General features: G+C 45.2%; 1 protein-coding gene across 1 annotated transcript; it reads right to left on the reverse strand.

The window, feature by feature from the left end:
- Positions 1-13,002: 13,002 nt before the first annotated feature.
- Positions 13,003-16,116, reverse strand: gmnc (geminin coiled-coil domain containing). The gene is made up of 4 exons (XM_084558572.1): positions 15,964-16,116; positions 15,040-15,104; positions 14,390-14,506; positions 13,003-14,040 (listed from the first exon to the last, which is right to left on the reverse strand). The coding sequence occupies exons 1-4, from the start codon at positions 16,052-16,054 to the stop codon at positions 13,204-13,206; spliced, it is 1,110 nt and encodes a 369-aa protein (XP_084414698.1). The 5' UTR covers positions 16,055-16,116; the 3' UTR covers positions 13,003-13,203.
- Between the last annotated feature and the right edge of the window lie 598 nt (positions 16,117-16,714).

Below are 16,714 nucleotides of genomic sequence, written 5' to 3' on the forward strand. Positions count from 1 at the left end.
CTGCGTCAGGCCGCCATCAGCAGCGTCTCGTGGCGAGGAGGTCGGTCGGAACCGCGGCGCTCTCGGTTCTGGTTGAGGCTGAGGCTGGCGCTACCGGTCCGACCGCTCGCTCTGGGTCGACGGCTGATTGACAGCACGTCGTCTCACTCGGACCTAGCCGCCGCCGTGCTGCAGAGAGTGCAACGCGTCCAGAACCAGAACCGGAACCAGAGCGACGCAGCCAGTCAGAGTCGACGCAACAGGAGGATCAATCAGAGCCGTAGAGGCAGAGTGGCCCCGCCCAGAGGGAGGGGCAGTGTAAAAGGGGCGGGGTCATACAAGAAGGAGGAGGAGCATCAGCACAGCAGGCGCTGCTCCAGTTGCAACGGGTTTATGGGCCAGGTGGAGAACAGAGGGGTGGTGCTTACTGTGGGGGGAGGGGTTCAGCAAGTGGCACGTGACAGGACTGAGATTCACTCAGACTCCGCCCACAATGCGCAGCACACTCCAAGCCCCGCCCCCGTACCTGACCTGGCCTCTGACCTGGATGCAGACCCCGCCCCCACGACAGGTCAACAGGACCCCACAGAGAAACAAAACCAACCGCAGCAGGTGATTGGTTCAAGGACTTCTGAAGAAATCATGTCAGGAGAGGAAGGGGGCGGGGCTTGCGCTGAAATCGACACTGACTCCGCCCCTCAGGAGAAACACCAACTGAGCCTTTGATACAGACTTTTTAAACGGACTTTTAGTGATGCTGATTTAAAAGGTACCATCAGTTAACTTTAAAATATAGAAATATTATTCAATTAATAATATTTAGAAACGTTTTCATTGGTTGGAGCATGATGCTGTGAACGTTCACCTTTAAAACAACAGGAAATGCCTTATTTGATAAAACTGTGACTTCACTGAAAAACATGAAACGTTAAATGAAATAAATGATCTTTAGGTTTTGTTCTGTCAGTTTCACCGTGTCTTGAACGTAGCTCATAATGAACCAAGATTAAGCCACATATACAATTAAACATTTTATTTCTGTTATTGGACGTTTTATTATTTCTGTCTGGTTTTAATCTGATTCTAATTTATCATGTAAATGTCTCAGAACCGTCAATAAATCAATACATTTAGAAATTTTAACGACTGTAATTATTCTTCTGAATGAAATTAAACACTCTGGATGATTTACATTTAATGTTTTGTTGTTTTACTGTGAAACTACTAAAGATTAAATGTGTGGACGTCAGGGGGCGCTGTATACTTCTTCTTCTTCCTTCTTCTTCTTCTGTCCTACTCTGAGTCTGTTCTACTTCCTGGATGAAGTGAGGAGAAAATAAATAAACAAACAGAAATAAAATGATTAAATGAACGTGTCCTGAAACGAGGTCAAAGGTCATGGAGACGTGAAGAAGGAGGAGGATGAGGACACCACCGGACCGGAAACGGAAGTGTCTGTTCCAGTTCGTCCAGTTCCACCTGCAGTGACTGTTTCAGGTGAGGAACAAAGTGAAGATAAAACGAAGCTCTGATAGTTTCAGTGTGAAGCTGTTTGAGGATTAAATTAACATAAATCTGTTTATTTAAATACATTTTTATTTCCTAACTAATAACTTTAGGTTGTTTTTAGTTTTTAGTTTTCTTATTGAGACTGAGGACCGACTCAGACCAGCAGGTGTCGCTGTTCAACCACTGAACCTGCTCCACCTGAGAGTGTTTTCATGTCTTTGTGAGGACCAGTTTATTTACTGACTCGTGTCTGATTCTAATGTTCAGAGCTTTAAATGATGAAATGAAGAATTAGAGATCAGTGATAAAAGCAGTTTCCTCTTCTTCTGTGTCTCAGTTGTTGAAGGCGATGTGATCGTCCATCGCTCTGCAAATTATTATTTAGTTGAGGACCAGACAAACATGATGAAGCAGAGTTGATGCATTCTGAACCTGATCAGCTGATCAAACATCAGATCATTAATGTTCTCAGCATCAACTCTTAGAGACTGGAGGTTTCTAACTGGTTGGAGCTCTGAACATTCACTACCTGGACAAATGTCACCAGATTTATCTCCATCCAGTGTTTCATTCATTTTCCACCAAGATCTTGTATTGATGATGGGAGAGTCTGACCACTGCACAAAGCCTTCTCCAGCACATCCCAAAGATTCTCAATGGGGTTAAGGTCTGGACTCTGTGGTGGCCAATCCATGTGTGAACATGATGTCTCATGCTCCCTGAACCACTCTTTCACAATCTGAGCCCCATGAATCCTGGCATTGTCATCTTGGAATATGATCCATTGATGGAATAACCTGGTCATTCAGTATATTCAGGTGGTCAGCTGACCTCATTCTTTGGACACATAATGTTGCTGAACCTAGACCTGGGCAACTGCAGCAACCCCAGATCATAGCACTGCCCCCACAGGCTTGTACAGTAGACACTAGGCATGATGGGTGCATCACTTCATCTGCCTCTCTTCTTACCCTGATGCTTCTCCACTATCCTTCCAGTTTTTAATAATGCCTTGGACAGTTCTTAACCCAGTTTTAGTAGTTTCTACAATCTCCTTAGATGTTTTCTCTGCTTGATGCATGCCAATGATTTGACCCTTCTCAAACAGACGACCACAGGATGTGTCTTTAGACATGGTTGTTGAAGAAATGAGAAGCTACTCATTGCATCAGTTGGGCTTAAATAACTTGTTGTCAGCTGAAAGATAATCACCCATGCAGTAATTATCCAATAGGAGGCTCCTACCTGTTTATTAGTTAAATCCAGGTGGTGTATGTTTGTCACAGTCAGAGATCAGTAAAGATCAGCTGATCAGTGATAACGTGATCAAATACCAACGAGGCTTAAACCTCTCTGCCTCTTCCACCTCTTTAAAGCCTTTGTCCTCCAACAGTAACACAATGAAAGAGTGTTTGGGCGTCAACGCGACGCTGAGCTCCTCTTTTTCTTCCTTAATCCTGCTGCTAATTCCTGAAAAGTGCAGCTCAGTGTGAACTGAGGTGGTTTCATTGAAGGAGGTTAAATGAAACCGAGGACAGGGAGAGAGTTTCAGACGCTTTCGTTTAACCGACATTTAAACTGATGTTTGGTTCAAGAGTTTTCAGACTTTTAAAAACTTAAACTGCTGCTTTATTAATGTCTTTATATTATATCAGTATGTCAGTTTGGAGCTGGGTGGAAATGAAATGGAAAGACTGGTTAGAAATAATTCCTCAAGTAAAACAAACTCATTAGTAAAGTTTTTACATAAATTATGATGAAAGTTTCCAATAAATCTAGAAAAGACCCAGAAAATAAAATCTAGTTCAGTTAAAGCTCTGACTACAGAGGTTTAAGATCGATGGATCCTCCTGATGATGATGATGATCAGATAATCTGTTAATGTGAAGTGTTCACAGACTCGTATCATGTTTGATATCTACGATCACATCGGTATTATACCAGCTGACAGTGTTGCCAAGCAACAGTAAACATGCTAACCCCTTAGGCTAACACTAGCTAGCTACTCTAGACCCATTTTAAATCTGACTCATGAACAGTCACCCAAACATTTTCTCATCCACATTCGTTAAGCCTTTGACTTCCTGTCGTTAACCTGCTCACAGGTGTGTTAGCGCCACCTACTGGACCAGAGGTATAGGTCAGTAGATCAACAGCTCCACAGTCTTCCTCCATGAGGGCGGTGCATTCAATGACTCCTGATCTGACCATCTAAAGAAAATCCTGGAGTGTGAGGAGTCTTAGGATCAAAGAGAAGACGTGAATTCTCTTCACTTTCCTGATGATAGTCTGTTAATCTATGTGTGTGTGTGTGTGTGTGTGTGTGTGTGTGTCTGAGGACGTTTTAAAGTGACTTAAAGTTTTTCAAAACTCATAACATCGTAGGCGTCCCTTGAGGAAGTCTCTTAAAACTTCAAGTTCATTTAAAACTTTTTAAGTAACTGTTTTAGGTCTTAGCTAAAAAACTGATCGATGACCCAATGACTCATAATATAGTCTATGATATAATACTGCTGTTTGTCTTTTATACATTTTATTGGTTAATTCCACATTGGTGGCAAAAGTGTGAAACTTATTTGGATTTTCATGTCATCTTTTCGTTTAGATCTGTTTTTGGTCTCCACCAGCTGCTGAGAGAATTTAATCTGATGTTTAGACATTTTTATTGTCATTCAGCGCTACACCAGCAGAGCAGCTGTACACAGATTGGAAAAAATTTATAATTTACAGATAACTGTATAAACACCAGTGCACGTTGTATGTTTCTGTCCATTTAGGGGCTTGTATGTGAATTATAACTAAGTCTAAGTTTCTTCATTGTGACGTTGACTCGTCTCGTTGTCTCGTTGGCTCGTTGGCTCCAGTCGGGTTTCATGAACGCTCTGAATGAACGTGTTAATCTGGTGTTAATCTCGTGTTCCTGCAGCAGAAACCAGTGAAACAAACAGTTTCCTCTCCGATGGTTCGGGTTTCAGTCGTGAAGTTGAGCTGGAACCTGAAACTAATCCTCTCGCTGTCCGGCACACTCCTGAATACTCTGCTCACCGCTGAGCTGAGTTCATTCAGGATCTTTGTTCCCGGCGGATTCAGCAGCTTCTATGTGACTGAAAGGACAAGAAATAATATCAATGAAGGTGTTCTCTTTTTGGTCTCCGCTGCTGAACAAGTTGATTACAGATTCTTTTTTCCACTTTTTAGCCTGAAAACGTTCTGATGCTGAGTGAGAGTTTGTTTGTTTCCTCTATTTAACCTTCCTCCAAAGTGTTGACGGAGCAAACTAATAAAACAGACTGAGTCAGTGTCCCGCTGGATCCATCAGATGTTTATGAGGGACATCACCATCCCCCTGACCTTTAACTTGTCCTCCGATCTGTCTCTACCTGTCGCTCTTTATCGTCCTGGCATTAATGAAGCTCAGCTCAGCTCAGAAGGAAAAACATCTTATCAGCGTTTATTAATGTGAGCTGCAGCTCCTGGACATCCATCATCTGCTCAACGCTGCCAACGAGACGACGCATCGATTCAGAGTTTAGTTGGGAGGAGTTTTCTCTGGCATCGTCTGAACGCATGGATAGGAAGAGCTACTGTTAGCTGGGAGGCTATAGGACGCTAGGAAGAGCTACTGTTAGCTGGGAGGCTATAGGACGCTAGGAAGAGCTACTGTTAGCTAGGAGGCTAGGACGCTAGGAAGAGCTACTGTTAGCTGGGAGGCTAGGAAGCTAGGAAGAGCTACTGTTAGCTGGGAGGCTAGGAAGCTAGGAAGAGCTACTGTTAGCTGGGAGGCTAGGACGCTAGGAAGAGCTACTGTTAGCTGGGAGGCTATGAAGCTAGGAAGAGCTACTGTTAGCTGGGAGGCTAGGACGCTAGGAAGGGCTACTGTTAGCTAGGAGGCTAGGACGCTAGGAGGTATGCTATCTCTGCATATCAAAGTATTTATTTATATCAAGCTGAGATGGTTGAACGTTGGTTTTGCCCCCCCCCAGGTGTTGGCCCCTCAGGTGTGTGGTGGCCCCACCTTCACTGAGATGTGGGCGGGGCCTGAGATGGCCTGGAATCTCTGAGCTGGTGTCAGATTTAACAGTTCACATGTTTGAGTGTTCTCAGTGTGGAGACTGGTTCAACTGGTTATTAATTACAACTGTGTGTGTGTGTGTGTGTGTGTGTGTGTGTGTGTGTGTCAAAGGTTGATTTACATTCCACACGCTTAGAACACGCGACTGAAGTTATTTGATCTGAGGAAAACAAAAAAAACTCTACTAAACTAAAACGCTCTTCATCCTCCTGGTCTGATATTACATAACTGGTCACTGGCCACTTTATTAGGTACACTGGTGAATGCACGGAGGTTATGGTGTTCAGCTTTAGTTTCTAATAACGGGTGTTGTAGCTGCAGCTTGTTCTAAAATATGGATCATCTCCTCAAATCAGTCCAGTTTAACAGCACCACAAACTCCATGAAGGGGTTTTAGATTAGAAAGCATTCACTAGTGTACCTAATGAACTGGACACGGAGTTTAGGTTAGTGACCAATGATCCTTGTCTTGAACCATGTGGTTGATAAGACTTAAGAAAACTTTGAAATGACAACGCCACAGCGTCCTGGAGTCCAAGTCAGAACAATTTACTTTTTTTCATCTAAAACACTAAAACAAACACATTTAGCATCAGACGCTAACTTTAAAAACAACCTGAACATTTGAACAAATAGCTAGTGTCTAGATGTAGCTAGCTCTCCTTCTATTTTATATTTGAATATAAAATACAGTCAACACTTCTGCTGCTCCATCTGGGCTTATCTGATGCTCCAAGCTGCCGGTAACGCTAGCCTAAACTAGCTAATGTTAGCCTAAACCAACTAATTTCAACATAAATCTGCTAACATTAGCCTAAACTAGCTAACATTAGCCTAAACAGTGTTAACCTAAACCAGCTAATGTTAGCCTAAATCAGTTAATTTAAACATAAACCAGCTAACGTTAGCCTAAACCAACTAATTTCAACATAAATCAAATAACATTAGCCTGAACAGTGTTAACCTAAACCAGCTAACGTTAGCTTAAACCAGCTAACATTAGCCTAAACCAGCTAACATTAGCCTAAACAGTGTTAACCTAAACTAGCTAACATTAGCCTAAACCAACTAATTTAATCATAAACCAGCTAACATTAGCCTAAGGCAGCTAAGATGAACGTCTCTGGTCGTCTGGTGGATGAACCTTTTCTGTGTTTGAATTCTTCATCTCATTATTTTAAAGGTTTTTTATTTGTGTCACTGACAAACTTGTTCTTTTCATCAGTTCTCCTCAGATCCTGAGATCACATCTTTAAATCCTGTTTGCATCGAACTCAAATCTAATCTGGACCTGAAGGTTGTACCGAATCTGTTTTTTATTTGTTTAGATTATGAATATAACCAGAAAGAAGTGTCTGGTTCATGTTTGAGAATCTAATCTTTGTTGCTTCACATATTTAAGTCAGTGGCATTCATGTTAAAGTCAGTTTATTTCTGTGACTGCTGTACAGAGGAGTCAAGACATGTAGGAGTATATAAACCATATAGATGCACCGTCAACACAAACCAAAGACAATGAAGAGATTAAAAGAACTAGAATAAAACACAGTGAGAGTCACGTCTAGAAGAGCAGCTGTCAAACTGAGATAAAGAATAAGAAGGGAATTAATATCAGGCAGTGTCTGGGGCAGCCTCACATGGTCCAGTTTATGGATCAGTGTTAAAGTTAATCTGAATTAAAGCTTCAGAGACACGTGGAGGATGAAGATCAGAGCTGGTGATTAATGTAGAAACATGAGTGGTTCTGGGTTAATTGTTGAGCAGGAGTCTGCAGCAGTTACTGTGTTGGTATGTAGTTAGTGATCCTCAGAGAGGACGCCATAAAGACTCATTAACCATTAAACAGACAGAGACAGAGTTTAGTCTCTGCTTCAGAATAAAACCACATCCATGTTCTTAATGTCAATCAAACAGGCCACGCCCCCTTACTTCTGCAGAACTTTAATCCATGAAAAATAAATTATTTGACGTGTATTTTAGTGTTTTAGTTTGGCCCAAGCCCCGCCCACTAACATGGAGGGGGTGGAGCTTATGACCTATACTGCAGCCAGCCACCAGGGGGAGCTCTACTTGATTTGGTTCCTCCTCCATCTTTATAAACAGTCTATGGTTGGAACAGACACTGACTTTGTTTTATTTCTGTAATTTAACGACAGGTGTCAACGTTTTATGTATGTCTAGTTTTATCTAATTTTATATATTATATTATATTATATATCGTATTTAATTTTAATTTTAATCAGTCATCTGATATTGAAGTCATGCTGTGTCGTGTAGAAGGTTTGATTCACATGATAAATGATTATAATGACTTGAATGAAGGTGTGTCACATCTGCAGCTGGAACTGACACATGCTAACTGACACATGCTAACTGAAACATGCTAACTGACACATGCTAACTGACCCATGCTAACTGACACATGCTAACTGAAACATGCTAACTGACACATGCTAACTGAAACATGCTCGCTGGCACATGCTCGCTGGCACATGCTAACTGAAACATGCTAACTGACACATGCTAACTGAAAAGTGCTCGCTGGCACATGCTAACTGACACATGCTAACTGACACATGCTAGCTGACACATGCTAACTGAAACATGCTAACTGACACATGCTAACTGAAAAGTGCTCGCTGGCACATGCTAACTGACACATGCTAACTGACACATGCTAACTGCATTAGCGCCCACAAAGGACTGGCCGTTAGCTCCTCAGAGCGTTTAGCTCATCCTGTCATCCTTCACTTCCTCATTGTTGTGTCAGTGCTCATTAACTCGTCCCTCTACAGGTTTTCTCCCTCACTGCTCAGAGGTCAGAGGTCAGAGGTCAGCAGCATCCATCCACTGATACATGACACATTAGAGTCTGGACCGTGTCCCTCGTCAATCAGCTCGTTAGAGAACAACCAATCACGGTGTTAGATTTACAGACCCACTCAGAGAGAGAGGAGGAGAGAGAGGAGGAGAGGAGGAGGAGAGAGGAGGAGAGAGGAGGAGAGGAGGAGGAGGAGAGAGAGGGGGAGAGAGAGAGAGGAGAGAGAAGAGGAGGGGAGGAGAGAGGAGGAGAGAGGAGGAGAGAGAGAGAGGAGGAGAGAGGAGGAGGAGAGAGAGACTAGAGAGTCTGGTAACTCCTGCTGGATGAGGAGTAGAGGAGTAGAGGTTCTGGTGGTAACCATGGTAACCTCCATGGTTCAGGACTGGAGGAGAAGACACTACTACTGTCTCGTCTTTGCTCCTCCTCCTGCTCCTCCTCCTCCTCCTCCTAGAGGAGTAACATGTCTCTCTCCTCCTCCTCCTCCTCCTCCTCCTCTGAGGAGTAACATATCTCTCTCTCCTCCTCCTCGTCCTCCTGGAGGAGTAACATGTCTCTCTCCTCCTCCTCCTCCTCCTCCTAGAGGAGTAACATGTCTCTCTCCTCCTCCTCGTCCTCCTGGAGGAGTAACATGTCTCTCTCCTCCTCCTCTCCTCTCCTCCTCCTCGTCCTCCTGGAGGAGTAACATGTCTCTCTCCTCCTCCTCGTCCTCCTCCTCCTCCTACTGGAGGAGTAACATGTCTCTCTCCTCCTCCTCGTCCTGCTCCTGGAGGAGTAACATGTCTCTCTCCTCCTCCTCCTCCTGCTCCTGGAGGAGTAACATGTCTCTCTCCTCCTCCTCCTCGTCCTCCTGGAGGAGTAACATGTCTCTCTCCTCTCCTCCTCCTCGTCCTCCTGGAGGAGTAACATGTCTGTCTTTGTCTCAATCTGTCGTCCCGTGTCTAAATGAGAACGTGGTCTTGAGGCCGTTCCCCTGATCTTTCGGGGTGGGATCGCGTTTCATGGGTCCGTCCTCTTTAATGACCCTCTCTCACTCCGGCCCTCTCTCGGAGCCTGTGATCCAGAGCGGCCCTCCTTTCACATTCCTGCCGGAGGCCGGGCCCCCGCGGCCCCTGAAAGAGCCTCCAATCTGTCGGACATCTGCGGCCGGTCTTACCTTGTCATTAGAGATAGACCACCGGCTCGGACACCGCTCGCTCACCTCTTTCCCTCGGCCCCCGGCCCGCTCTCAGGGGACCCGGGGCAGGGCCGGGGCCCCGTGTAGAGGGGCCTCCAGGGACAGAATAAATACCCACCGTCGTTACCTGAGGGGGGAGGGGGGGGGGTCTCCAGGGAGCTGCTGGCCTCCTTTTGTTCCTGATGATGATGATGATGATGATGATGGTCAGAGCGGTTCACACAGATTCATTTGATTGATCCTTAAAGTAAAACTCTGGTCAGTGCAGACAGATCACATCAGTCAGCCATAACATTATGACACCTTTTAGTGGAACCTCTTTAAGCTAGTGTCTCATCTCATTTTGTCTCATTGTGTCTCATCTCATTGTGTCTCATTGTGTCTCATTGTGTCTCGTCCTGTCTTATCTTATATCAGCATAAATGGTGGAGACGAGCTACGACAGTTTACCTGTCGATAGAGAACATGAAATAAATATCAGAGCGTCTTTCATCAAAGTCCAGAAATAAATGTGTAATTGTTCCAGGTGTATTTGAACTAGGGCCGGGACTCGATTAAAAAAATTAATCTAATTAATTAGAGGCTTTGTAATTAATTAATCGAAATTAATCGCATTTTAATCGCATATAAATATTTGACCTGAGAACAGTGAGAAGTAATTTTTTTCATATGGATTTTTAGTATACCATTGAATAATGACTAAATTTCCCATCCACGGGGCCAACCAAAGCGGTCTCATCAGCTTCTTCTTTCATGTTCACTGTGGTTTGTTGTTGTCTGAAGTAATGAACAGTGTTGCCAACTCCTCAGGAAAGGAAAGTAGCTATTGGCTGTCCTAAAAGTCGCTAGAAGTCGCTAAATGACGTCATCGGCTAATTTGCATAATTTACCTTTTGGATGTAATTGTGATGGACGCTGTATTATTAACGCGCCTCCTTTATCTTGGTATTGGCATTTTTTTTTTTTTTTTTTAGTTTTCTTAAGTTTGGTTTAGTTTCTAGCCTACAAGTCACAGGCACAGAAGAACATGAGCATTTTTTGCCATAACTAGAATATTTTTTAACATTTTTTGAACAAACGGTTTTTACTTGACAAAATTAACAATCTAAATGGATTATTATTTTAGTGTGACAGTGAAGAAACATTTACATCCCGCTCTGTAAACCAGGGCGCGATCAGCGGCAGCTTTGCGCATGCGTCATTCGTTTGCAGTCTGGACGCGGTGGCGTGGTTCTCCCTCTCTGCTCTGACCGCTGCTGCGCGGGGGCGGGGCTACTGTGAGACTGACCGCCTGTGAGTGCTTTGGGACGGGAGAGGGGCTCACGGCAGCACCCGCTGCTTGTTGAGGACACTGGTAATGAACGCTAGTTGGTGCTCCAGTATAATCGGTCCGCCGAAACTCATCCAGTGAGAAACGTTCCGCGGTGCAAAAATAAGTGTGATTAAAATGCGTTAAAAAAAATTAACGCGTTATTTTTGTGTAATTAATTAATCTTAATTAACGCGTTAAAGTCCCGGCCCTAATTTGAACTGATCAGAGACACATTTGGTTCATTAGACAGTAAAGTTTAATCATGAATAACGTCTTTATTAACCTCTTGTGTCGACTCTGCTGCAGCTCTGGGTCGACTGTTGAGTCTGAACCTGATCAGTCTGAGGTCAGTTTTATTCTGAAGGATCTGAAACCAATGAATGAATGAATCATGTCTCCATCAGGTGCCCTCCATCCACCCCAACCTCCTCTCACAAATTCATCCATTAAAACAATTTTTTAACTTTCATTTTATTTCCATGGAATAACGTCCAGAAATAAAAACATGTGACTTCATTACAGCTGATGACTCACACGCTCAATCGACACTTTAACACAGCAAACCGCTAAAACATTACGACCACTGGCTCCTGAATATACGTCAATGAACAAGTACGATATTTAGTCCTCAGGGTTGATGAGAAGGAGGAAGAAGATGAAGAGGAAGAGGAGGAAAACAAGGATGAGGAGGAAAATGAACAGGAGGAGCAGGAAGAGGAAGAAGAGGAGGAAGCGGTCCAAGGAAGGAGAATAACCAGAGACGGGGTGTCCATGCTGACCTCTGACCCCGTAGACCGTCGAGACGTGACCACCTTCAGAGTCCAGGAGGTGGTCCTAATAACAGACAGGTGGTCGTAATGTTATGGCTGATCACTCTAATAGATACACCTGTAGAACCAGTGAAGTCCTGATTGGCGACAGGAAAGCTTTTACGGCAGTGATGACGTTCATCTGTCTGACATCTAGTCATTAGTTCTGACTCTTAGATCGACTTCCTGTTAACATCAGAGCGGGTCTGGACCTGGATCTGGGTCTGGACCTGGGTCTGAAACTGGGTCTGGATCTGCATCTGGTTCTGGTTCTGGTTCTGGGTCTGAAACTGGATCTGGGTCTGGGTCTGGATCTGGATCTGGGTCTGAAACTGGGTCTGGATCTGCATCTGGTTCTGGTTCTGGTTCTGAGTCTGAGTCTGGGTCTGGATCTGGTTCTGGTTCTGTGTCTGGGTATGGATCTGGTTCTGGATTTGGTTCTGGGTCTGGGTCTGGATTTGGTTCTGGGTCTGGGTCTGGTTCTGGGGCAGTGAGTCTAGCTCTGGTTCTGGTTCTGTGTCTGGTTCTGGATCTAGATCTGGATCTGGATCTGGTTCTGGTTCTGAGTCTGGGTCTGGCTCTGGTTCTGGTTCTGTGTCTGGGTATGGATCTGGATCTGGTTCTGGTTCTGGATCTGGCACTGGGTCTGGGTCTGGATTTGGTTCTGGATCTGGGTCTGATTCTAGATCTGGGTCTGGGTCTGGGTCTGGGTCTGGGTCTGGATTTGGTTCTGGGTCTGGGTCTGGGTCTGGTTCTGGTTCTGGTTCTGAGGCAGTGAGTCTGGCTCTGGTTCTGGATCTGGATCTGGGTCTGGTTCTGGGTCTGGATCTGGATCTGGTTCTGGTTCTGAGGCAGTGAGTCTGGCTCTGGGTCTGGTTCTGGTTCTGAGGCAGTGAGTCTGGCTCTGTGGCACCACTCTGATTCCTCTTGTGGCAGTTTCACTCAGTAAACAGTATAAACATATTTAAAGGCAGTTCAGTTCCTGTTAACTCTTAAAGTTACACGTCGCTAACAGCTGATTAGTGGAGAGAATAAAAAAAATAAAAACATTATTTAATCTGAAGGAGATCCTTAGTCTGGATCCTAACAGGCAGGTTATCGTATCTGAGGCCCTGTTCATTAATCTGGTCCTGATCTGGTCCAGGTGTGAACACTGATCTGGTCTCTAGAGTCCAGGTTAAACAGGTCCAGGTGTGAACACTGATCTGGTGTCAGTCCACATGTGGAGGTGGTCTGGGACACATGTGACCTCCTTCCTTTGGTAGTGTGAACACACAATGAGTCCTGGGTCACATTAAAGACCACCTACTCAACAGGGCCGATGTCATGAGGCAGAACAACAACCAGCTGTTCATGGTTCTGAAACAACGGTGGGTGGATCTGATCTGGAGCCGGCTGGAGACACATGGAGACACTTGAGATCAGATTGTCCAGGTCTGAACATGGGACATAAAGTCTTTGAGAACAGTTGGTTCTTCTTTCTGGGACGTTTGTCCAGTGACCTGGAGCTGTCCCTGTCCTCCCTGCCTATGGTCCTTGTCTGGGCACCCAGGTGAAGTTCCACCGGCCCTCTGTGTCCTTCCTGACGAAAGCCTGTCCTTGGGGGAAGCTGTGGGTCTTGACGCTGCTGGACGGACTGAGGGACATGCTGAAGGCTAAGTCCGTCCGGCTGAGGGGCGTCCTCGGCGTGGCAGGAGGTTGAGACGCTGCCGACGGACTCGACGGGCTGCAGCTGCTAACGGGCGTCCAGGGCTGGTTTGGGATGGGAGTCGAAGCCGAGACGGGGGAGAAGTAGAGTCTCTCTGCTGGTGGACTGAACTGGACCATGTCCCGTGATGGAGTCCGGACATCTGGCATCGAAGACCAGAACTCCAGCGGTTTGGTTGGGTTTCCCTCCGGTTGAGTTTGGACTCGACTGGAGGCTGTGAAGGCAGTGGACGAGTCGTACCGGCCGGTCAGACCAGAGACAGGGGAGCAGTTCTCAGCTAAACTATCACAGTTATCAGAGTTTGATTCGCCTGTTGATCTTTGGAGGAAGCTGTGGACGGAAGACGGCGTCGACGAGGCGGAGGCGACGGCGTCTTCAGGGGATGAGGAAGGAGGGGCGGCGGTGTCGAAAACTAAACTCCCGATGTCGTACTCGGAGGATTGGTGGGACGTATCGATGGTGTCTCTGTCCTTCAGTCCCAGCGTTCGTAGGACCCAGAGGTCCAGGTTTGGTTCTGAGCCGGACGACTCGGAGCAGAACTCGGCGGTGAGGTTCCTGCAGACTCTCTTGGTGACTTGTTGGGAGACTGATGGAGGTTCATCGCTGAGGAACGTCAGGTTCCTCTTCAGCTTCCTCCTCCCGTCAGCGGTCAGTCTCTGTAAGAACAGAATGAGACACAAACGCATCAACAGAGAGACGGGACTCCTCTAAAGAGACTTGAAACGTGTCCAAGATGAACTAAATGTTTACGGAACAAAAGAATCTCTGCATTCTGTGTTAAAGTAGTTCTTTAATCCTGACATGTGTTCCCCGCCCCCCAACGACGGTATCTATTTAAACCTCAAACTTCCCGCCAGTCCTCTAGACCTGGAGAAACTACTCAGATGAAACATCTAAACATCTTCTCAACAAACTCTACAAGTCCAGTTGCCTTTTTAAACGCTTTTTGGATAAGATGTGATGATGATGATGATGATGATGAAGGTGTGATGATGGTGCACATACCTTGGCCTTTTGCTCCAAGTTCCTCACGAAGGAGGAGTTGAGGAACTCCCTGAGTTTGTTGTTCTCCTCCTGCAGCCTGACCAGCTCCTCCTCCCTCTGCAGCAGAGTGTCCTGGAGCTGGAGGACATTTATAAAAAATGTCTTAGAGACAGGAGCGGCCATCTTGTTCTGGGTGGCATCGTTTATAATCGTTTAAGTGTTAGAAGAAGTTAGCAAACAAGCCTGGACCTTCGGTAGCCTAGCATCCTCCATCCTCACTGTCACTCAGTGAACGCTGATCATTCTATCTGCTGCCAGTTAGCTAGTGCTGTTAGCTAGGTGCTAGCTGCTAGCTGCTAGCTGCTAGCTGCACGTTTGCCCCAAAGATAGGGTTGTGGGGAGGGTGGAGCAGGAGACGGTGCGTTGATAACACATCTCCATCCCCCGCTCACTCCTGGACACTCTAGATGTAAATGACGCCATGAAAACAAGATGGCTGCTCCTGGTCCTGAGATATTTTGGCTTCACTTCTGTTGAACTGTCACTTTATTCCCACATGCTTCCTGAACGTTAGCCTAGCGTTCATTCTGGGGTCTTCCTCCTAAACCCACTCTCAGGTCTAAGACTAGTTAGGGTAGCTAATCTAAATCAGTGAAGTCAGGTGTCGGTACCTGTTTGTTCCTCTGGAGGTGGGGGGACAGCTGCTCCGCCCACATGAAGCCAGGGGGAGGAGTTCCTGACAAAAACACAAACACACCACGATGTTATTCATGAATGGAGACTCTATCAAAGTCATACAGTAGTAGAAGAAAGAGTCGTTTTACTAAAGACGCCAGTGAAAATATAAACGTGTTAGTTCTTTATTATTTTAATGTAAACTTTGACATCAAACTATTATTTCTATAAATCTAAACGGACTCGTGGGGCAGCAGATAACGTCATTAAATCTGTGTTTTATTTAGTAAATGACCTTCATCAGCTGAACACATCAACTCAGCACTGATCATAAACTGATAACATGGTTTATGTTACTCTGAATGTTTGAGTTATTACTATATTAACTATATAACTATAGGTGCTTTATGTTAAATTAAAGACGGAGGCAGGACTTTTATTTGTAGAGTATTATTTAATGAAAATAAACCTCAAATTAATATCATATAGTGCCTCATATACACTTATATCCATATACTACCTTATATATTATTATATTACCTTATGTTTGTCTTATATATATATATATTCTTATATATTTTCATATTTGCTCATATTATCTTTATCTTTCATTGAGGACGGTCATACAGATCATCTCCCTTCATGTCGTACTGCTGCGCCACCTAGTGGTCGTCAGAGGAAGCACCGCTGTGGTGTTTAGCTGACGCAGAGTATTTTCAGACTAAAGAGAGGATCCTGATGAATGGAGCCGTCTGAGAGAAGAGACACGGAGAAGATTAGAAGATGAATCTTAATCCAGCTGGTTCCTGATCGTTGGAGTGGAACCCGCCGGAGAACCTCCAGGTTTGATGAATGAGTCTGACTGAACGAGGAGAAACCGTCCTCCTCAGCAGAGACGGGACGCTACAGGCTGGACTCACCCCAGACACACGACGCTGTCTCGTCTCGCCTCTGTCCCAGGTCGCGGAGGTCAGCGGGGTCACCTGTCCAAAAGGAGGCCACCGTTTCCATGGAGACGTCAACAGTGTCGGGGCCAAGGGCCGAGTCCTGGAGCAGGAGGTGATGATGATGAAGAGGAAGAAGAGGAGGAGGAGGAGGAGGAGGGAACCCCTACAGAGAGACGGAGAGAGCTGAATGAAGGAGGAGGTGGGGGGGGCGTCTTTGTGAGGACATTTTTGGCCAAAAGGTCTTAAAAAACCTGGTCCTCACAAAGATAGAAAAACACAGCAACAAGATGCTAATGACATGGACAAAATAATGTGGACACCAGGAACTGATGTCCTCTACAGGTGGAGACAGGAACTACAGAGATACTGTCCTCTACAGAGACACCGTCCTCTACAGAGACACTGTCCTCTACAGGTGGAGACAGGAACTAGAGAAACACTGTCCTCTACAGAGACACTGTCCTCTACAGAGACAAGAACTACAGAGACACTGTCCTCTACAGAGACACTGTCCCCTACAAGTGGAGACAGGAACTACAGAGACACTGTCCTCTACAGAGACACTGTCCTCTACAGAGACACTGTCCCCTACAGAGACAGGAACTAAAGTACAAAATTAAATTATTATAATATAATAAACTTTGTCATTTTTGTAAAAACTAATCCAGATCAGAGTGTCCACATATTTTTGACCAGGTCACAGCAGATAAAAAATAAAATGATT

The sequence above is a fragment of the Chelon labrosus genome, assembly GCF_963514085.1.
Source record: "Chelon labrosus genome assembly, chromosome: 13".
In the NCBI taxonomy this organism is placed as follows: Eukaryota; Metazoa; Chordata; class Actinopteri; order Mugiliformes; family Mugilidae; genus Chelon; species Chelon labrosus.